Source organism: Mytilus edulis, chromosome 5 (assembly GCF_963676685.1).
Source record: "Mytilus edulis chromosome 5, xbMytEdul2.2, whole genome shotgun sequence".
Taxonomy (NCBI): domain Eukaryota; kingdom Metazoa; phylum Mollusca; class Bivalvia; order Mytilida; family Mytilidae; genus Mytilus; species Mytilus edulis.
Window position 1 is genome coordinate 59,544,962 of NC_092348.1, and position 24,796 is coordinate 59,569,757.

At 31.6% G+C, this 24,796-nt stretch overlaps 3 protein-coding genes across 4 annotated transcripts in view; all 3 read right to left on the reverse strand.

Annotated features, from left to right (window-relative positions):
- The window catches only part of LOC139522600 (nephrin-like), a 38,763-nt gene extending 14,175 nt beyond the window's left edge, over positions 1 to 24,588 (reverse strand). Inside the window, exons 1-2 of the mRNA XM_071316065.1 lie at positions 24,283 to 24,588; positions 421 to 753 (exon numbers count right to left, since the gene is read on the reverse strand). Coding sequence (XP_071172166.1) covers positions 421 to 753; positions 24,283 to 24,289 — 340 coding nt within the window. The 5' untranslated portion in view covers positions 24,290 to 24,588. The remainder of the gene's footprint in view (positions 1 to 420; positions 754 to 24,282) is intronic.
- On the reverse strand, positions 16,665 to 19,290 carry LOC139524088 (ABC transporter F family member 4-like). Its single transcript, XM_071318649.1, has 4 exons — positions 18,660 to 19,290; positions 17,883 to 18,017; positions 17,501 to 17,682; positions 16,665 to 16,811 (listed from the first exon to the last, which is right to left on the reverse strand). The coding sequence occupies exons 1-3, from the start codon at positions 18,888 to 18,890 to the stop codon at positions 17,512 to 17,514; spliced, it is 537 nt and encodes a 178-aa protein (XP_071174750.1). The 5' UTR covers positions 18,891 to 19,290; the 3' UTR covers positions 16,665 to 16,811; positions 17,501 to 17,511.
- On the reverse strand, positions 20,220 to 22,790 carry LOC139524083 (uncharacterized). Of its 2 annotated transcripts, none has more exons than XM_071318644.1 (4): positions 22,467 to 22,790; positions 22,193 to 22,282; positions 21,925 to 21,997; positions 20,220 to 21,405 (listed from the first exon to the last, which is right to left on the reverse strand). In XM_071318644.1, exons 1-4 carry the CDS (start codon positions 22,788 to 22,790, stop codon positions 21,239 to 21,241), a joined length of 654 nt encoding a protein of 217 aa, XP_071174745.1. In that variant the 3' UTR covers positions 20,220 to 21,238. The 2 variants fall into 2 exon arrangements, with proteins under 2 accessions (XP_071174745.1, XP_071174744.1); XM_071318643.1 differs by having other exon boundaries at positions 21,262 to 21,619.
- Positions 24,589 to 24,796: the final 208 nt, after the last annotated feature.

Sequence of the window (24,796 nt, forward strand, 5' to 3'; positions counted from 1 at the left end):
CACACAACATATCAATTACGTCCAGATCTTTCATCATAATTTGATCAGAAACGTTGTCCATGTTATCGGAGGCCAAAATGAATGCTGCCATCACTGTCGAATTTTCTTTTCCATCTGATATTCGCGCCGTTTTTGAAGTCCGTGCGTTTTAGAAAAAATGGGCGGGTTTCATTTGTTAAGCACAGCAAGGGGAAATTTAGCAGATTTTTTATAAAAACAAGAGTAAAAGTAAAAAGTGGTAATACGATGCAATATACTTTTTCAACAGTGAAAGCTGCGATAGGTTAAAACAGATATTTCATATCTTTTGCATAGTTTTGTGGTGTTATTGCCGAGGGATTCACCAAAAGCTATGGTATAATTTACGAAACACCATAAACTATCCAAAAGATATGAAATATCTATAACATAAATACTTACATAAAACACCGATTGTTTTGTTCATGGACCATACTTTATATCCCTCTATATTTACTGCAGTGCAGTATATAATTTTCCCGCTGTCATCAGTGTTTCCAATGTATGTAAGTTGACTTGATGATATCATTTTTGCGTCAGAACAGTCTGTTACACATTCATTATTTTGGTTTGTAGCAGAATTTGTTATGTTCTCATTTGAAAGATACCATTGTATTCTAGCAGCAGGTCGACCAGCATTAGTTCTACACGTAAACAGTTTGGAACTCCCTTTGATGACCTTCACTGGATTTTCTTCTTCTGGTGTACTTGAAATTGTTACCGCAGTGATTGGAACTGAGGATTCATGAGTGAAAATACGATTAGTGGCGCATACCGGTACAAAATGTGCAAGGGCAAATAGAGTTACAGTTAGGCAACATTATTTGTATGTTATACAATGTGTTAATTTGTATTATTATACTTTATCATAATTCTTATATCATCCATTCATTTCATTGGACACCCGACACATGTTAATTTCATTAACCATTCAAAAGTATCATCCATCCTTAGCAACATGTGATAATATCAGATTAGTACATGGCATTTTTCATATCAGATGTATTACAATGATTGTATCGGTCCATGCAAGGTTCAATATCAGCCCATGCGCCGAAGGCTCGATGGCTTATATTGATCGAGTACTGATAAAACATCTGTTATGAAAAATGAAATGTTAATATGATCTTTTTATTATATGCTTCAACAATGGAGAAAAATAACAGTTTTATTTATTACTTATCTTTGGTGGTGGTAGAACATATAGAAGTTCGAAAAGTGAAAAGTTTACGGACATCGGACGCCAAATATATATTCGATATGAAATCTGTATATCATATGCCTCAACAGAAAGGAAAACAACAGTATACAACAGTATAATATATTTTTATATTGACGATAAAAAAAATCAACAAAACAAATTATACAGGAAACATTTATTCCATATCATTTGTTTGTTTTTGTTGCTGTTATTTTTTTGTATTGTACATGATATATTTCCCTGTTTCCTAATAATTGTTTTGTACCCTACTTTGTTATGTTTTTCTCTTTAAACATACCATTGGAGTGTATTTTCCTGAATTTGCCGAGTTACGCCGGAATGCCATACGATAACGTTACGGAAAGGCATGTGATAATAGTTCGAAGCATGTGATAAAATTTTCATATCAGCCCGCTGAGCCCTTATTCGCAAAATATGGAATACATGTAAATTTAATGCTTTTATCGTACTGTAAATATTATAAGTTATTTGCTCTAAGTATATAATAATACTTATGAGCAACGAGTGTTTATTACTTGATATAAAACCCGTGTTAGCTTGAGGTTTGCCGATACGGAACAATAACACCCGCTACGGCCGAGTTTAATCGATTCTTATATAAATAAAGGCAGATGTGGTGTGAGTGCCAATGAGACAACTCTCCATCCAAATAACAATTTAAAAAAGTAAACCATTATAGGTTAAAGTACGGCCTTCAACACGGAGCCTTGGCTCACACCGAACAACAAGCTATAAAGGGCCCCAAAATTACTAGTATAAAACCATTCAAACGGGAAAACCAACGGTCTAATCTATATAAACAAAACGAGAAACGAGAAACACGTATATATTACATAAACAAACGACAACTACTGTACATCAGATTCCTGACTTAGGACAGGTGCAAACATTTGCAGCGGGATTAAACGTATTAATGGATCCAAACCTTCTCCCTTTTTCTGAAACAATAGCATAACATCACAACATAGAAAAACATACGATAAAATATCAATTGGCAGACTTAACTCAATCAAAAATATAATACATCATATCCGTCGTTTGTTGTGGGTTTTTTTTAGAAATAACTACAGTGATGATCGAAGCTAAAATATTTGAAAACCCAAAGTTTATTAAAAGGTTGAAGATCTATAATCCCAAATGGACAAAAACAGGAAAAGCTGGGAGAGGAATAAGAGCTTTGCATGAGTGAGATATATATAATTCCTTAAGTTTAAATCTTTAAAAAAAAAAGATTAAAACCCTTGGTGAAAAAGTTATCATTCGCGGCATCGGCTTGGGTGATAATTTTCCCTGGTGTGTTTATCTACACGAACACTTTCATCCAAGGGCAGTATGTTTATCCATTAGAAATATGAACATTATTAGATTTTTTTTTATTAAATTGGTTTAAAAAATATTAGAACCTTTTTCCATTTATCTTAATTTTGTTTGAAATGTGTAATTCTTTATGACAAACCTGACATAATAAATGTTATATTCAGACTGATAGTTGTTCTGGGCGGCACTTTTCTATTGACAAGTTTTTATTTTTCAACTTATTTACACTTGAAAACAAATAAAAATTTTGCTGAATATTCGATATCTAAGTGAATCGTTTTTTAGATTGAATGATTTATTTCAATAAAATTAGCCAAAAAATCATATTGTATAGACTGTTGTAATATTTGCCGCCGGAGCAGATACTGTAATTTTACATTTTACCAGTTTCGACGAATACTACATGTAGAATGTGTTCAGATCTCCAAATCATTTAGCTTATTTGCCTTTTTACGTTTTGCTAAGTTCCGTCTACTAAGTCAACTCAGACCAGAAGTAAAAAGCATATAATTTGTCATTTTGACATAATTACTTTATAAAGCAGAACGTTGCAAATACCACCAAGACTCGATAGCTATATTTAATGGAATCTGTAATTGAAACCAACGCAGGAGCAATTATAAAAACGGTACAGAACCATTTATATAAGGGTCCAAATTTGAATAACTCGAAAATTTGCCACAATAGATTTGTTTGAAAAGAATCAAACCCCGTAAACCAATATATAGGGTAGGCTCCAAAATCATTTATTTAACATTCCTTTTTCACATAAAAATGTTTATTCTGTTTCTTCCTGTAGCTAGAAAAACATGGCAAATCACAAATGTTGGAGGATGGATATATGTGACATTTTTGATCTGTGAAAAAACCTACATGCTAAATGAAAGGGTATGAACCATCACTTGTAGATGTTATTCTTACAAATAGAACAACTCTTTGTTTCAAAACACTGAATTTTAACACTGGTGTTAGTGATTGTCATCATATGATATCTACTTTTATAAAAGGCCATACACCTAATTGTGTAAACAGTAAGACACAATATAGAAGTTTTAAATCTTTTAATGTTGATAATTATATTAATGATCTTGATAATATACATTTTTTACATGATTCAGATGAATGTATAGATGATATAAATTTGGTATATAATGATTTTGAAACTAAAGTCTCTGATGTGATAAATTGTCATGCACCAATGAAATACAGATACCCTCGAAAAAACTCAGTACCATATATGAACAGAGAACTAAGAAAAGCTATTTTTCACAAACAAATGCTGAGAACAAAATTTGAAAAATACAAAACAAGCAAAACTTGGGAAGCATATAGAAGACAATGAAATATGGTCACAAAATTAAAAAGAAAATCAGTGAACATTTATTTTCAAGAAAGATGTGCTGGAGGACAAAAATTAAAACACTTTTATAGCACAGTCAAACCATTTTTATCTAAAAAGTCTACTTGTAGCCAACAGAAAATTGTACTTGTGGATGATAATAAAATTTTAAACGACACTAAAGATGTTTGTGACAACTTTAATACTTTTTTTGTTAATGTTGCCAATGACATAGGCAAAGGTACTATTTTTGAAAAAAACCCACACCCGAGTATTTTTTTAAATTAAATCTCACATACAACATGATAAACCTTTTGATTTTAAACCTATACATGTTGACACAGTAAACAAACTTGTGAAAAAGATCAATATAAAAAAAGCTACTAGCGTAGATCAGATATCATCTAACCTACTACGAGCTGGTGCACCAGTACTCAACAAACACATAACAACATTAATAAATAACACCATAGAATCCAATGAGTTTCCAAACAGACTCAAAGAAGCTCAGGTTGTACCATTACACAAAAAGAATGATCCACTGGATAAAAAGAACTATAGACCTGTGAGCATTTTACCAACAATTTCAAAAGTATATGAAATGGTTATGTCTGACCAGTTGACTGAATTTTTTGAGAATATATTTCATGCTTTTTTATGTGCATTCAGAAAAGGTCATGGATGTCAGACAACTTTGCTGAGACTCCTTGAAGATTGGAAAACAGCTTTGGATAATAATATGTATGTGGCAGCTATTCTTATGGATCTTTCGAAAGTTTTTGACTGTTTACCACATGATATTCTTTTAAGTAAATTATCTGCCTACGGTCTTTCTTCTAAATCAGTGAAATTACTTCAAAGTTATCTTACAGATCGTAGGCAACAACTCAAACTTCAGGGAGTACTCAGCAGTTGGGCTGACATCCAGAAAGGGGTACCCCAAGGCTCAATCCTGGGGCCCCCATTATTTAATATTTTTATAAATGACATCTTCTATTTTATTGAACATGGTACCCTTTATAATTATGCCGGTGATAACACTCTGTCATATGCAGACAACAATTTTGAAATTTATTATGTACACTTGAAAGAGAAAGTGCTGTTTTAATTGACTGGTTTAGTTTTAATTGTATGCAGGCAAATCCTGATAAATTCCAAGCCATTGCAGTTGGAATTTTAATATACAGTCAGCAAAAATATCCTGTGATGAGATTGTTAAACTTTTAGGTATTGATATTGACTATCAACTTAATTTTAATCACCACATTAAAAATATTTGTCGTAAAGCATCCCAACAACTGAATGTTTTAAAGCGCATTGGCTGCTACCTTACTAAATTGAATAAATTGACCATTTTCCACACATTTATTTTATCTAATTTTAATTTTTGTCCTTTGGCATGGCATTTTTGCAACAAAAATAACACCACCAAATTGGAAAAAATTCAGGAAAGTGCTTTACGATTTATATATGAAGACTATGTTAGTTCATATGATGAACTACTTTTGCGAGCAAAGGTTCCATCACTGAAAATAAGACGTATGCGTAACATGGCTATTGAGTGTTTTAAAATTTTATATAAATTGTCACCACCATAAGTAGTATATATTGTGTGGCAGCAGCAAATATTTTTGCCACGTTGACAAAAATTTTGCCCCCGTCAGCAAAAATTGCATAATATATTTGTTGGATAATATCAAAATATTGATTTTTAATTTGTAAAATATAAAAGAATGTTTTTATTTTTTTTTTCACTGCATTAAACAATTTTAATGCATTACCAATCAATTTAACATTGTTGATATGCTGGATATGGAAGTAGTAAAAGTAAATTGAACATTTAAAAAAAATTTTCATTTCATTAAACAATTTAACGCATTACCAATCATTTAAATTGTTGATATGCTGGATATGGAAGTAGTAAAAGGAACATTTAAAACAATTTGAGAGCTTTAATTTGATAAAAGTTTAATTGGTAAATATAATAATTAACCCTAACCCTAACCCTAACCCTAACCCTAACCCTAACCCAAACAAAAATATCATACATTATAAATTATTATTATTATTAATAAAACATGGATGAGATAGAATCATGTGAAAATATAGCCAGACTTGATAACATATTCGATATAATATATGCAAAGTCAGTTTTTGACATTCTGAAGAAGGAAAATCAAGTGGAACACATAAGTGGAGGAAATGCATGGGATTTTTTTTATCAAGTAGAAACAGATAAAGTGTACACCGATTTTGTTAATTTAGTCAGACAATCAAATATTCCAGATAATGTGAGAGTCTACTATCAACTTACATTTTTACAATCAACAGATTGGAAAAATACTATATTGAAAACACCGCACAGAGCATCTCGCATAATAGATAAAGTTGAAAAAATGATAGATTTGGAACCTATTTTTAACAATGGAAAATGATGATTTAGATGAAAAACTTAGGAATGTATATTACAATACAGCAAATGGGGGAGCATACCTAAGTGCTGAAAAAATTTATCAAACGTTGAAGACATCAAGAGATGGAAATGTACCAAGCGTATACAAGATCAGGAAATGGATGGAAAAAATAGACGACTACAATTTACAAAAACCTGTAAAACGTAGAATTAAAAGAGTGAAAATAATTGTATCGGAACCGTATGAGCAATACGATGCTGACCTTATGGATGTATCCAACATACAGAAATATAACAATAAGACACGTTTCCTGTTGGTTGTTATCGATATTTTCACACGGTTTTTATGGATTTATCCATTAAAAAACAAGTTTGGGAAGACAGTAGCTGATGCATTTGAAAAAATCTTCAAACATGGTAAAATCCCTTTGAAGGTTTCCACAGATGCGGGAACTGAATTCAAAAACAAAGATTTGAAACGTGTGTTTAAAAAATATGACATTTACCATCATGTCTATTTAAATTCCGACAGTAGTAAAGCGTCAATAGCAGAGAGGGTCAATTTGACATTTCGGAGGATGATGTTCCGATATTTTACAAAGCATAGAACTTATAGCTATCTCAATGTTATACAAAATTTGGTAGCAAGTTATAATGCAACGCCACATAGAAGTTTAAATAATACAGCTCCAAAAGATGTGAATGAGAAAAACAAATATGATTTGTGGGCATATATGTATATTAAAACTCCACCCAAAGAAAAACGAATCAGAGAAAAGAAAGAAACATTAAAAGTACAACGTAAAAGAGGGAAACAGTTTCATTTTAAAATCAATGACATGGTAAGACTGAGCCATTTGAAGAAACCGTTTCAAAGAGCTTATCAGCAACAGTGGACCTCCGAAATATTTAAAATATATAGACGATTTCTAATACATGGGAAAATCTTTTATAAAGTACAAGATTTTTTGGACAAGGAAGTTGTAGGCAATTTCAATTATACAGAGTTGCAGCGTGTGAAAAAGGAGGCTGACGCATTGTGGTTTGTTGAGAAAGTGCTTAAATGGCGAAGGCGGAATGGTCAACGTGAGGGTTATGTAAAATTCCAGGATTGGGATAAACGTTTTTGTCAGTGGATTCCTGAGAGAGATATTGTTGACTTTTAAAATGAGCTTTTACATGGTCATTAACAGTAACAAAAATTTAGACATTTACCCACATAACAGACCACACAAATTCCGTACATATCTTCAGACGCCAATAGTGATGAAATCAAAATGGAAAGTCGCATTAGTTGATATTAAATTATCATCAAATAATGATCTATATATATATGCAAACATATGCGGTGATGTAATAGTCGATGGTAACAAACAACCCTTATTGAAGCGAATATGTTGCTGCTCTCAAACTGAATACTACCACTTTGATCAACTTGCATACATTCCAGTGGTGAAAAGTGAAATAAGAGACATTGAATTCTTTATTACTGACATGCAAGGGAGTCATGCATCATTTTTAAAAAATCCAGTGTCGATTACACTGCACTTCAGGTCGTATCCATACTTTGCATGATAATCATGGAATTGAACAATTCTCAATATGTGCTAGACCCTAGGACATGGATAATGTACTATGAAAATCTAGCGAATGACAAACATCACAATTCATATCTTAATAATTCATACAGAAGAACTATCCAGAGTGGTGGTTCCCTCACTAATTCAGCAGCTAGCTTCATGGAACCAATCACATTACCACAAAGTAAACCACATGCGCAATCACCCATTAAACTTGTAACACATGCACAGCAGCAGGTGGAAAATGCTAAGTCGGAAATTAGTCGAGCTGTGAAAAAGATAAAACGCAAACGTGGGAAGTTACAAAACAGTAATAGAAAAAGCCATAGAGGGGAGCAGAAGAAAACGAAAAAGACAAAGAAAGGAGGAAGGAAAAATAAAACAAACAGTAAGAAAGGAAGTGTACAGAGTGTGAAAAAAAGATTAAAGAATCAGCTAATTGAAAAGGATATTTTCCAGTAAAATTCAAAATGGCTAAAATAAATCCTGAAACATTTCATGAGCTGCAACCAAGTCAGTTGTCTTTATTCAATCTACCAGGTCATCAAACTGCAGTCACAAGAATCACATATGAACATATTCGACCAGCTGCAACTTTTACAAAGACATCGCCAATAGAGTTTCACATATCTGGTGGAACAGAGTATCTAGACTTAAGTAAATCAACAATGCATGTACGTCTAAGACTTAAAAGAGGAGATGGAACCATAGCAGATAGCAGTGACGTTAATTGCGGGCCTGTGAACTATGTTTTGCATGCATTATTTAATCAAATAGATGTTTTAATTCAAAATAAAATTGTCACATCTTCAACAGGATTTTACCCTTACAAAGCTTATATGCAAACTTTATTGAAATATGGGAAAGAAGCTAAAGAATCGCAGCTCTCAAGTCAATTATGGATAGACGATCATCAAGGAACATTGGATGATGCAGATTGTAACACAGGATCAAATCTTGGGCTCTACAGAAGAACAGCATACATAAAAAATGGTAAAACTGTTGATCTTGAAGGAAACATTTTCCATCCCCTGTTTTCAATGAATCGTTACATATTAAATCAAGTAGGAGTTACTGTGAAATTCTACAGATCGAGACCAGAATTTTATCTAATGTCGGTTGATGAAGATGCTGATTATTACCTTGAGATTGAAGATATGTATCTATCAATAGCAAAGATCCACGTTCACCCCGGCATTGTATATGGCCACGATTCTATACTCAGGACAGTAAACGCTAAATATCCCATTGTGCAAAATGATGTTCGCACAATTTCACTTCCAGCTGGTCAAATAAGTTTTAACTTCAACAACATATTCCAGAATAATAGACCCAATAAGGTATTGATAGCCTTTACGGGGAGTCAAAACATAGCAGGTGACTACTCACTATGTCCGTGGACATTCAAACATTGCCACCTAAGTGAAATAAATCTTAAAGTTGAGGGAGTGCCAGTTTCCGGGAATCCTGTCAGAGTAAAATTTGACTCGTCAAGTGGAGAATCATCCATTGTTGCATTTCGCAATCTATTTGAGGTTGCTGGGAAAACTCTGCAAGACTGTGGTAATGGATTAAACAGAGACAGTTTTTCTGAAGGATATGCCTTGTATGCCTTTCAACTGGAACCAATTTTTGAAGGTTTAGATTATTTAACATTGAAAAGGAATGAACGTGTCAATTTGGAATGCACATTTGATTCTCCCCTCACTGAACCAACAACTATAATCATTTATAGTGAATTTAGTGGATATTTTGAAATAACTCAAACTCGAGACATCATAATTCAAGAATGAACACTATGCAATTGGAGTGTATGATTAATTGTGATGAACTAATGAAGGATAAAATTGTTGGTATATTTGCAGCAGATCAGATACCTAAGATAGTGAGAAATCGACCCATGGGATTTATTTGTAACACTGAAAATCATTTTGAGAATGGTGCACACTGGATCGCCTTTTTCATAAATGAGGAACGAAGAGGGATATTTTTCGACAGCTTCGCACACTCTCCCGATTATTATTCACGTCACTTCTTAAAATTCTTTGAACACAATGCGATATCTCTGGAAATAAATCAAAAACGATTACAGAGTGAGAATTCATCAGTATGCGGTCAATATTGCATTTTCATCTTATCACTCTTATGTAGAGAGTATGATCTAACTAACATTCACGATTTTTTCAGTGATAATCATCAAGCAAACGACATCTTTGTTTTCAATGTGATTGGTAAAACCTATTCACACTGCATATGAAAAAGTGTTTAAAATGATGAGACACATGGTAACAATCATCATTCGAGCAAGAGGTGATCATCATGAGTTTGGTGAAATTTCAAACACCCATGACTTCAATATGTGTCGGTCCAACGGGTTCAGGAAAAACTACATACATTAAAAGATTATTAGAGAACGCTCAGGAAATGTTTACAATACCACCTCAGAAGATATACTACTGTTACAGCATATGGCAAGATGTCTTCGATGAATTGAAAAAAACTGTCTCCAACATTTCATTTCAACTGGAACTGCCTGATGAAAGTGATTTTCTTGTTGATAAGGATATACACACATTATGGATCATTGATGATAAAATGGATGAAGTAGTGGACTGTAAACTGATGCAGAAGATTTATTGCGTTTTAAGTCATCACACCTTAACATCAATTATTTTTATACTACAAAATTTATATCAGAAGGGGAAGGTTATGCGATCAATCAGTTTGAATTCTCACGTCTTTTTTCTTTTCAAAAATGGTAGAGATTCACTGCAAATACAATCTTTAGCTCGACAAATGTTTCCAGGTCAAGTTCGCTTTTTCATGGACGTTTACCAACGTGCAATTAGCAGACCATACAATTGCTTGATAGTGGATATAGCACCAGGTTCAAACCCTGAATATCAGTTGCGCGCAAATCCTTTTCCGGGGGAGGACACGATTGTTTATCAACCAAAATGATTTTAAAAGAATCAAGTAGAAGCTTCCTTAAATTATTGGCGAACACTACACCTGAACAATCTGCTCAAATCATAAAAAGCACGGACCACAGACAATTACAACTATTAGTAGAAATAGTATTCAACTGTCTAAAAAGCGTCATACCATTGTCTGAGAGGGTTAAAAGGAATCTTTCAACTTTTGCAAAGTTCATTCGTGCTGTGGTAGTTAATAATATAACACCTCAGTTGAGGAGAAAACGTTTACTGAAGATAATTGTTATTATTCCAACATTGATATCATCTTTTTTCAAATACTATGACTCGGGAGTTAATACTATTACCCAAGGAGAAATATGAAAGATTGATGAATATGTCCAACCAATGTGAAATTGTTAATGTGAAAGAAAAAGAAAAGGAATATGATGGTAAAGATAGTGACAGTATAAAAACAGAAATAAACCTAGAAGAAGATGTAACCAAACAACATGGTAGTGGTCAGGTTTTGCAAAAAACAGAATTGAAAAATTTAAAAGAAACTGTAGATCGATCAAAATCAGACAATCAAGAGGAAAATAGGATGGATGTTGATGAATATGATGGTGCAGCAGAGGGTAAAGCTATCAAGATGTCTCCTGAAAAATTCTTAAGAAATGTGGAAAAATCGCAAAATCGCAAAAGATTAAAGAGTAAATGGTTATCATTTCATTTGTAATGAAGAAGTGGATTATTTAAAACTATTGGAGACTTCAATCAATCACTTGTATTTTTCTTTAAATTTGTCTATATTTATATATGTATATAATATATTGTCTATTTGTATATTTACACTGTGTACCTTTAAATTTAATTAATAAAATAAATATTTAGATAACATATGTTCGCCTATTAGTTCTAGTCCACGATCGCGTAGTATATATAAAACGTTGAAAGTGCTATTGATATCACAATTGTCATGGCTGATGATCATTTCTGCGAGGATTTATTGCGTCTTTATCCTGACAGTAACCCTCAATATCAACAGCAGTTGCGAGAGTTAAATGATCGATTGAGTGTTGATAATGACAACAGATCAAATCTTACGGTTAAGGTCTATTCATGTTATTATTGTAAACTTCTGTTTGATCACCCTTCCAAACTGAAGAGACACCAGAGAAACAGTTGTACATTTCCATGTCGACAATGTGATAGACATTTTGATTCAGCGGAAAATTTGTTTAAACATAGCAACATCGATCATACAACTTATCAGACTGGTTCAGGAAACACTGATTCAAATTCACATACTACAATCAAACATAAAAGTGTGGATAAGTCTGCTCTCTTGGGAATAGCACGAGCTCGTTTCATTTATCCGAATGAGGATAATGGGGAAAAGTATGATCTTCTAGCATTTTTATCTGGAATTAAGCATGAGGTAAAAACTCATTTACAAGAGATGTGTGATGAACTCGGTCATATTAAGTGGTATATGAATTGTCTTGTGCAAATGATCAAGCCGAATGGAGGTGAAGGTGGTAATGATTTAAAGAATAATGCACATTTTATCTCGAAGACATCGAATCTAGTTGATAGAGCAAATATAGATGATGAACATGATATTAATGTGACATATCAAAAAATATTCAAAAGTTTTGATGAGTATATACGAAATGGGAGCGGTTGGTCATTAGATCATATTAAACACATTGAGATTAATACAGCTAAATATAAACCTTTAGGCGGTGGATCGTATATACCCCTACCAAGAACTCTTGCTGCAACCAGAGCGTTACTCAACATAAGAAACTTAGATGAAAAATGTTTTGTATATGCTATTATAGCATCCATACATCCTACGTGTTCAGGTGACCCTTCTAAAGTGCATCACTACATCCCATATGAACATGAATTGAACATGGAAGGTATACAATTGCCCGTTGCACCATCATTTGTGAGTAAATTTGAAAGGCAGAATAACATTTCAGTAATGGTGTTAGGATTTGAAGAGGGTGAATTTTTCCCCCTCCATGTAACAGGTCTAAGAGAAGCTCATCATGAAGTTGACTTATTGTATTTGAAAAGTGGGAATAAAAGTCACTGGTGTTTGATTACAGATCTCAATAGACTTTTATATCGAACAAAATGCTTGGGACGCAGTCATAAGTATTGCAGATTCTGTTTATCAGGTTTCACCAGTGAACATACTTTAGAGAAACATATAAAATACTGCTCAAAATTTGAAGCTCAACATGTGACATATCCCACCAAGGGGGTAGACGATATACTAACATTTCAAGATCACGCCAAACAGTTACAAACATCATTTGTTATTTATGCTGACATGGAAACATTTTGCGAACCTATGGTTACTGAAGAGCCAGAAGATAATCGAACCAGCACAACGAAATTAACAAAGTTGATACCATGCGGGTACGGTTATCAAGTTGTTTGCATCGATGACAGATACACTCAACCACCTAAAATATATAGAGGTGAAAATGTTAGTGAACACTTCCTTCATAGTCTTCTTGACGAAAATAAACGTATAAAGGCTATTTTGAACAATCCTGAACCCTTGTGCATGACTGTTGAAGATGAGGAAGATTTTCAATCAAGTACACATTGCCACATTTGCATGGAAGAATTTACAGATTCCACTATCCGCGTTCGAGACCATGCACATGTTTCAGGTAAATTTCGTGGCGCTTCATGCAGAGATTGCAATCTTAATTTTAAAGAACACACATTCGTGCCAGTTATATTTCATAACCTGAAACAGTTTGATGCACATTTAATCTGTTCCTCGATAGGTATTTTCAAGAGTGAAGAAATTGGCTGCATAGCCACGAATGCAGAAAAGTACATCAGTTTCAACCTATCCAATCTGCGCTTTATCGATTCATACCAGTTTTTGAATTGTTCACTAGAGGAATTGGTATCGTCAATGTCTAAGGAGAATCCGAAAGAAACATTTAAACATTTTACAAAAGAATTTGATGATGATAAGCGGATTGCTCTTTTGTTGAAAAAAGGAACATATCCTTACGAATACATTGACAATGCAGCAAGGTTCAATGAAACTGAATTACCCTCTATAGACAAATTCTACAGCAATTTATCAGAGAAAACAATTAGTCAAACCGAGTATGAACATGCGCAACGGGTATGGAATCAAATGAATATTAAGAATATAGGCGAATATCACGATCTTTATCTAAAAACTGACGTTCTATTATTAGCTGATGTATTTGAAACTTTCAGGAAGAAGTGGATAACGAACTATTCCCTCGACCCTGCAAATTATTACACTCTTCCAGGGCTTTCCTGGCAATCTGCATTGAAAATGACTGGTGTGAGACTTGAGCTATTGACAGATCCTACAATGTGGCTCTTCTTTGAGCAGAGTATACGAGGAGGTTTAACAATGGTGAGCTGCAGACATGCAAAAGCAAACAATCCCTACTTGAGCAATTATGATCCAGCTTTACCAACTTCATACTTGATGTATGTAGATGCGAACAATTTATACGGTTTAAGCATGAGCATGCCATTAGCTGTGGGGAAATTCCAGTGGTTGTCAGAAGAGGAAATAAACGATTTCAATGTCTTAAATGTATCCAATAACGCTGACATCGGATATGTCATTGAATGCGATTTGGATTACCCAGATAACTTACACGATCTTCACAATGATTTTCCTCTTGCAGTTGAAAAAGGAGTGATAACAAATGAAATGCTTTCACCTCATTCACGTCATCTGTATGAGCAAGCAAATGATGATGGGAAAGAATACCAACCGAGCACCAAATTGCTAGCTACTTTGAAAGATAAAAAGCATTACATCTTGCACTATGTGAATCTAAAGTTATACCTCAAACTAGGTTTGGTTTTGAAGAAGATTCACAATATAGTTTCATTTGAACAGCGTCCATGGTTGAAACAGTATATTGACTTCAATACCGAAATGAGGAAAAAGGCTACTAGCAATTTCGAGCAAAAACTTTTTAAAAATGGCAACAATGCTATTTTCGGTAAATCAATGGAATCGTTGCGGAAACATATCAACTTCTCTCTCTGTCATAGGTGGGATAAGTTTCAAAAACTTACTGCAAAATCATCATTTAAAAGCTTTAAGATATTCAACGACCACTTGTGCGGCGTGCTACAAACCAAAACAAAAATTTTCTTCAACAAACCAATTTACCTAGGACAAATGATTCTCGATCTGTCAAAGGCGCACATGGTTGATTACTACTACAACCACATGAAAAAACTATACAAGGAGAATGTAACATTATGTTACACAGATACTGACAGTTTCATTATGCATGTGAGAACTGATGACATATATAGAGACATGTCGTTAAACAGTGAGCTATATGACTTTTCAAATTATCCAGCTGATCACCCTCTTTACACCAAAGACAGGAAATCGATTATTGGTTTATTCAAAGATGAATGCAAGTCCATTCAAATGGTGGAATATATCGGACTAAGAGCAAAAATGTATAGTTTTATCACCGCAGACGACAAGGAAACTGTAGTAGCAAAGGGTATTAAAACCCGAAATGTTAGATTCGAACAATATAAAAACACCTTGTTCAATTGTTCTCCACTACTCTCGCATATGTACACTTTGAGAAGTTTCAACCATCAGATTCACATGGTGAAGGTTGTGAAAAGTGGACTATCACCATATGATGACAAGAGACACTTGCTGGATGATAATGTGCATTCGCTAGCATATTTTCATAGAAAATTAAAAGAAAAACATTAATACAATTGTAAATTGAAAAAAAAATCCATATCCGTAATAAATTCAAGAAAAAGAAAACACACTGTACAATAATTATATAATATTTTATTTCATGTAAATAAATATATGATTTTATAATAAAATATATCAACATATTTAAGTTTTATCCGTTTGCTATCAACCTGGGGAAGTGAAATACATAGGGCAATGGGGAGTAGCATGGTAAAATGGCGACTTTAACTTAAAAACCCCAATGAAAATACATAACTTTAAAACCCAAATGGACCTTCAAACAAACTTCAAACATAATGACAATAGGACAATGGGGAATAACACCTTCAAACATTAAGGCAATAGGACAATGGGGAATAACACCTTCAAACATAGGACAATGTGAAATAACACCTTCGAACATTAGAACAATGGGGAATAGCACCTTCAAACATTAGAACAATGGGGAATAACACCTTCAAACATTATGTCAATGGGGAATAACACCTTCAAATGGGGAATAACACCTTCAAACACACCAGTGAAATACATTGGACAATGGGGAATAACACCTTCAAACACGATGAAAATATTACAAATAAATTTTAGATTAAAATATAAGAGACATATTCTTTGGTAAATTAAACACAATTATGAAAATGGGGAATTACACCTTCAAACGCACCAGTGAAATACATTGTGCAATGGGGAAAAAGACCTTCAAACACGATGAAAATATTACAAATAAATTTCTTAAATTTTAGATTAAAATATATGAGACATATTCTTTGGTAAATTAAACACGTGAAAATCGCATGTTTAATATTTTCCTTAAAATATCGGAAAAGTTCTCCCTATTGAACGAAAGTCCGAGTGAATTTAAAACAGACCCTGGGACGTTCTTTAAATGAATGAATATCTCTTCAGATGTGAAATGGCTGCATTCCCTTATCATTTTATTTAATTGATATCTTTGATCAAAAATTTCCTCGGCAGCATTAAACACATCTAATTCGGCAAATCCAGGATTTAAAACAAATTGAAAGTCTGCATAATCCATAAAAATAATTAAAATTGGTGAGGGAATTTTACAAAAAAAATCTCTCATTTGAATATCACATTTTGTTGTTAATTTATTATAAATACATGCAACAGATAAAGTTCTTAATGAAGGTGGAGCTGACCGCTTTCGTTTTTCACTCAGTGTCTTTTTTTCTACTTCTTCTCCCATTGTCCTTTTTCTGTTCTGATTGGCTAAAAGAAATAAATAAGATACATAAACTCTAGTAAAATAGTTTTCACATCATAAATCTACAGATACATGCATGAAAACAAATGAACAAAGTGCGACACCTGTATTAAGAAATTGGATTTCATAATGGAGATTTCTAAAATAAATGAAAAGGATGAATTGAGTAGTGCAAATGTGGAAGAATATTCACTTAAAATGACAGATGAGCATGATTACAATTTTATCAATATGGATACAGCTGAAATCAGTGACCAGTTTCCACAACTGCACTGGCTTGGTGCAAAGATGAAAATTGTCGGATTGTTATTCTGTTCGATAACTCTAGCAGTTATATTAATAAATGGGCCATTAAACAGTGAAAATGATCCTCCATTCATATCTGATGATGTTAAACGAAACAGTAGCGGAAACGATTTATTTTGTAATAAAATGGACACTTTTGCTTTATCTGAAGATATTTTTGTAAATACATGTATATTGAATAGTGAACTGTTTGTATTATTGAGAAATGATCCTCTTAGAAATGAAATCGCTTTAAATCAAAGGCAATGGTTTTATCTTAAAGCGAGTATTTCACATATTGATAAATCAATCTTTGATTGGAAAAATGTTGCTAAGTTATAAATGATTTCTATCCTAACTATTGTATATAAGAACATATTAGAAACAGAATAAAAATTTGATCACTTACTGGTGTTATCTTCACTCGCCATCTTCAACTGCTTCAGAAAGTATGAATCCAGCTCCAGCTGTTTTCTTTTTCTTCTTTAGCCCCTTGAACGGGCCAGATTCTGCTGCAACAATCACCTTTCTGACGTCCGACTCTGACACTCCCGCCTCCTCATCGCTATCGCTGATAGCAATCACCTTTCTCTAAAATAAGAATATCATAATATAGAAAATCATCTTAAAATTTTAATGTTATTTCAATGTTTTCAATTTTTTTTTTTTTTTTTTTTTTTTTTTCTTTTTATGGTACATTTAATTGGATAATTACTTTAAATTCATAAACTTGAAAATTATAACTACTTATTTTGATTTACATAGAAAAAAAAAAACAAAAGTTGTTTTACCTTTCTTTTCAAAGTAACTTTTTTTACTTCTTCTTCTTCTACTTCTTCTTCTTCTTCTTCTTCTTCTTCTTCTTCTTCTTCTTCTTCTTCCTCTTCAACAACTATAACCTTCTTTTTCCTGCTAGGTTTTTGCAGCTAAAAAAATTAATATATAATAAAAACAATTGAACGTGTAAGAAATCATATAAATCAACGTTTGCTGTGGGAAAGAAATTCGTATTTATTAGCGGTTGAGAAATTTACCTAGAAACAAAAATGTTGAAATATCTGCAACTGAACGTTTATCAAAACATTTTTTACTTGCTATCAATAACTTTGAAAATTAATACTAACAGTGGTGAAATCAACCCAGAAACAAGTGAAATATCTGCAGCTGAACGCAAGCCGCTTGTAAATACTCTCTATCAATAACTTACTTTTAACTAAAACGTTTGTTGTATATTAAACCTATAAAGTATATATTTATGTTCAATTATTTGCTGTTGAAGGATAATTAGAACGTTTATCATATAGTTTTTACTCGCTTTCAATAACTTTGAAAATTATGTGTACTTACTAGCAGTAGTGAAATTTACGAAAAAACATATAAGGTGAAACATCTGCAGCTGGTGCTTTTATTAAACACTCGCAATATCTTACTTTAAAATAATTTTGTAGATCGCTCCTATTTCTTAGAGAATAAAATATATATCACGCTCAACTATTTGCTGCTGAACGATAATAATTTAGCTATATGTTCATGTAAATATTTACTGCTAAATATTAGAAATCACTAACCTGTTTTTTTATTTCTGCCTCAGCTTTTAAAAGAACTGGCTTCAGATTGCATAGCTCTTTAAACTCATCAGTCCCAAGAGTTATGCTTCTGCTACTTGTTAAACTGCCTATGTGGATATAAACATATCCCTTGTACGGTGTAACCGCAATGTTCTTCTTTCTTCCAAAATTCAACTCAGCCCGCTCTACTTCTCCACCAAATCCCCTCATGTACTCAACCTGGTTCATCATTTTTATCGCTTTATGATAGAATTGAGTGTACCGCGTTAATAAAGGAATAAAGCTTCCGTTTCATTAAATTATGAATAATAGTTTCCAACACTTATTTACTCCTAAAGGCTCGCCAACCTTCCATTATCCATGTTACACCATTTTATTAATTCATATGTAATTTCAGTGTAGATCTGTCCCGATCGCGATTTTTCATGTCAGATTGATCTCCAATATTGCGGCAGTATTTGGATAATACACCTTCTGTTTACATTAAATCTTAGTTCATCAGTTTAAATATAAAGTGTTTATCACCTTTCAAATTTGAAAAGTGATCATTACTCAATAAATTTTGATTGTTTTTATTTAAGATCAATTATATATTATAGATTTGTTCGAACCGGATTTTGATGGTTATTTTTTACATCTCATTACTATTTTTTCCCTCTATATATAATTTTTCCTTCATTAAAACAAAACCTATTTTCTTTTCTTTTCTTTGGATCATATTTTCAATGGTAAATCGAGTTGGATTTTGACGATTATTTTTACATCTCATTACTATCTCCTTTTTTTTTCTCTCTCTCTCTCGCTCTAATTTTTTTCATCGTTAAAACACCTTTTTTCTTTTCTTTGGATCATAGTTTCAATGGTGAATCCTATCTCCTTTTTCTCTCTCTCTATTTTTTCCTTCGTTAGAACATAAGCGACTTTTTTCTTTTCTTTGGATCATCTTTTCTTTGGATCATATTTTCAATGGTGGATCATATCTCCTTTTTCTCTCTCTCTCTATTTTTCCCCCTACATGCTACTTTTTTCTTTTCTTTTCTTTGGATCGTAGTTAATTGTTTTGCTCATGACTTTTTTGCAGCTAGCTAATTTTTCCCATGTGTAAATATTTCATTTGATAAGATTTGAGATTGAAGCTTGTGGATTACCATCTTTTATAATTAATAGTTGATAAAAATGTTTTAAGCAAAGTTTTTGTTTTGCAAATTTCTAGATATGCTCTTTTCTTTTCTTTGGATCATTGTAAATGGTGAATCTTGTTTTGTTCATGACTTTTTTTTCAGCTAGCTTCTTTTTTCCTGTGTAAATATTTCATTTTCTTGACAAGATTTGAGATTGAAGCTTGTGGTTTGACCTCTTTGAAGAGTTGTCTCATCAGCAATTAAACCATATTTCTTTTATAATTAATAAATTTAAAGTAGATAAAAATTAATTAAGCAAAGTTTTTGTTTGCAAATTTCTAGATGATATACAAATGGTGTCAACTGGTAATCATCCACATTGATTGGGGTAGCAATGCAGTGGGAAAAGTTTAAGAAAAGTCTAATTTATTAACACATATCAAATACAAATACTTTATTCCATGAAACAACATAGTAAGTTTCAAAACAAATCAAGTTTTCTGCACTATTTATATAACAATTGTAAATAATATAAACAAGAGAACTATCAAATGAAATTTGGTTATAAAAAACTTACATCATTTGTAATGCACCATTTTTTTCACATAAAACATGTTATAGAAAGCACCATGACAGCGGTTACAAATCAAGAATTTTTATATATTTATCTCTAGGTTTAACTTAATCATATAGCACTATAAAAAGTAATAAAAACAAAAGAAAAAAAGTTTAAGCAAACACAATATGATAAAATATGCGATAATATGTTGTAATTAAATTTGGATGCTGTAAATTCTCATATGAAAAAATTCCAAAGATGAAAATGATGATAAAGTAAACATAAAAACAAAAAGTTCTCCAAACATTATATACATATATATATTATTTACATATATACAATAATACCAATCATATTTGTTTTTTAATTTAATTTATTTCTATTACAAAACTAAACATATGTAAATGGAAAACTAAAAAGAATAATTTAATGAAAGGAATAGATTAATAATGAACTTTAATACCAGAGAAAGTAGATTATTTAATGAAAAGAATAGATTTATAATGAAATTTATGGTTTGAATGAGCATGAAACATATAAACTAAGGTGAATTTATAAAAACAAACTACATGTATACTACTATTTACAATATAATAAAATGAGAGTAGAGAAATGCGAGTATAATCAAAATCTTTTCTTTAATTAAAATAAAGTGTAACTAATCCAAATAAATCAAATGAAAGAAAATTGAAAAGTTTTGGTGATATAATTTTTCATAATATAAGTAGATTTGTAGAATACATCCTCATCAGTGATTATTAAAATTTAGATAACAGTGTATAAATAAGTTTATAAAATTTAGAAAAAAGATTATAAAATTTAGAAAAAAAAAAATAAAAAAAATATAAAATTTAGAAAAAAAATTTAAAAAATTTCATAAAATTTAAAAGTTTAGAAAATTAATCATAGGTTAGTCTCTGTGGCCGAATAGATATCCTGTTTGATCTTCTCAATATTCTTGGTGGTTGTTGTTGTGCTGGGGCTACTCGTCTGTTATTTTCACGTGGTGGAAAAAAATAATTTATAATTTCTTGAAGCCTTTCATAAATTGCGATGAGGATATATTCTACAAATTAAAAAGTAGTAAATACAGAGATAGATATTAACTTAAACAGTTTTTTTTGGTGTATTAACAAAATCTGCAATTTCTATTTCGGATAGTGAATCTGCATCGACATTGAAGGAGAATTGGTGTTGGCGGAAATTGGTTTTTGCAGTTCTCTTCTTTTTGCAGATGCAAAATAACATCAGCGACAAGAGCATAACACATGCTAGAGATGCTGTAAAGATAAATTTGAATATGTCACTTACTTTAAAAATTATAAAATATATTGATATATATAAATAGATTAGACCATTGGTTTTTCTGTTTGAATTGTCTTTATAGCTTACTGTTTGGTGTGAGCTTTTGCTCTGTGTTGAAGGTCATACTTTGATCTATAATACATTGGCACTCATACCGCATCTTTTTCTTATTTATAAATAAGTGTTTTTATTAGAACATGTATATATTTTTATTTTATTTATTTATTTTATTTTTATATTGTTTGTCAATCAAATAAATAAATTAAATTTAGATACTTACCAAAAATCATTATAAGAATGATCTTAATATTATCTAGACCCTTGTCTTCCTCCTGTGCATGTGGTGTTGACTTCTGAAATAAAGAAATAAAATCATGTATTTCATGAAAATGTTGATATTAAAAAATCTTATCCTTCACATTTTAATTTGTTTTTAAGCACTATACTATAGAGAATACAAATTGACTCGTTCATGTACATGTATTTCCTAATAAAAATAGAAAACAAAACGGACGTTTTAATTAAAAAAATATCAGATAAATGCTTACCAGTTGTTTATCAGTGGTGCCGATTGACAATGTGGATCCTGGTGTTACTCTTGTTGCTGCTGTTGTTGTTGTAGAAGCTATGACTCCATTCTGTAAAAAAAAAAAATATACATAATGTAAGAAATGTTTTACACAATAAAATTAATAAATAATATATAAGATCTGCTCATAGTTTAGGTTGTTTCTAGTCACTTTACATATAGAGACAATACTACGTGATTACTTTAAAGCTCTTATTATTCTGTTATTCTTTTCTAATTTCCTATATACTTACATCACAATGTATACCATTAACAATTGTTATTGTTTCTGGTGCTGCTAAAACATTGCTGCATTTAGAATTTCCTTGTTTGATCTCAATTGAATGCAGGTCTCTATTATTTGCAAGGTCCAATTGTCCGGCAACAAAAAATCTTTCGAATACGACTTTCTTTACATCTAGTCGGATTCTGGTGTTGTAGAGCCCTGCTCCAGTCCATCTGCAATGGAGAGTATCCCCCTCCACTGTGCATACATCTCTCAATTCATGCGAGCATGAAACAGCTGACATTGTGAAACAAATGATGATGAATATAAACATGGTGTTGATGGGTGACATTTTGCAAATATTTTGAGGAATTAAATACCCGGATGAGAAATAAAAACAATAGTCTAATTAGGGAATAAATTAGGGGTAATTAATTCCGTGATATATGGTTGGGATAAGAGTGGTAGATGGATAAGGTTTAATTAATGTTTGAGTATGGATTGTTTTAATAAATAATAATAATAGTTTTTACAATATACGCTAGGGTTAGGGTTAATTAATATATTTTCAATTCTTATTCATTTTTTGTTACAAATGAAACTTAAAAGTTTTATAAAATTTCTTCTCTCAACGCGAAGTCATTTAATCTTCTATTTTTTCAGTTTTACTTTTAACTTCTTTATCCAAAATATTAACAATTTAAATTGTCTATATGTTAAATGCGATGGAAAATAAATCAAAACATTCTTTTATAAGTGAAAAAACAAAATTTTCATTTAATATTATACAACAGTTATATTATGTAATTTTCTTGACGTCTGCAAAATGCAACGTGTGAAAAAATCAAAACAGTCTTTTATATTTCTACAAATTTTAAAATCCAATATTTTGATATTATTCAACAAATATATTATACAATTTTGCTAGCGGGAACAAATTTTTGTCAACGTGGCAAAAATATTTGCTGCTGCCACACAATATATACTACTACCATACTTACATGATTTAGTTGTATTGAACGATTGTAAATATAATTTTAGATATTCTAATATTGTAGATATACCTAGGGTTCGAACATCAACCTAAGGTAAGAACTCTTTTAAATACACAGCTGCTGTTTTATGGAATGATCTACCTGATGATTGTAGAAAAATTGCTAATTTTAGTCAGTTCAAAAATATTTTAAAGTCATGGAATGGAAATGACTGTAAGTGCACAGTTTGTGCAGACTTTTAGTTTATATATTATGCAAATTTATTTACCATCTATAGATCATACACCGTTTTTCAAATTTTTATGCTATGCATTTTGCCAGCTGTTATGCCTAGTTTACACTTATATGCTTTTAGCTTTAATACCTAGCTTATGCTTATATCCAGCTTTTAGTGCTTCATTTTTGTGCTGTGAAATTTATTGCATGTGTATTATATTATGTGTTGTATTGTTATAAATGTTGTTTGTCTATGTTTGTATACCTTGCCGACTCTAAATAAAGCTTATTTATTACTTATTTATTATTATGGCGACCTATCATTTGTCTTTTTTACCTTTGAAGATGTCAAAATTAAACTAAAAAAAGGCTAAGCGTAAGGAAGAGTTAAGTACTATCATGTTCGTTCATACTCCAATACCACATTTAACGAATTTATAGTAAATTACATGAAATGCTGGAAACCAAACTACTGGAAAATTATCAAACTAAAATATAAAAATGGACGGCAATTTTCGTTTAGAAAAAGTATGATTAAAAGTTACGCGTAAAGATTTATATATTTAATGGTTACAATTACAAATATGCATAAAAGAAATAATAAAACACATTTGAAATTGATACTTTACTTACCAGTCATATATAATTCCTTTACGTTCGAACTTTGGGAAGTAATAGGATTCAGACATGTCCAGTTGGTGCCGTGTATGTTTTCTGTCAAAAATTTCCCTGGTATGGTTAGGTTATACGAAAATGAATCACAAGAGTATATAAAGCTTATATTGTAACTTCCAGCTATGTGACAAGTACGATTAGCGAAGATTCCTATGATGACACAGACTGGTGTGTTATCTTTCCGAAATTCTACAATGCTATTTTCATACTGCGAGCATTTGAAAGTGAAATCATCTCCTGCAACTGCAGTATTTGGAAATGTTGATAATTTGATAAGTGCTGGAAAAAAGGTAATAATGATGAAAAGAAATAACCAAATCATAAAATAGCAAAAATTAACTCTTCCTATTGTAGACGCTAATGTTATTCATCGTAAATGATACCAGTAGTGAAATTCTTATAATAAATTTTCTTATTGCCCAGTCCACATTTCTCCATGTCAACTGTTCAGTACCTACTTTACATTACTTTT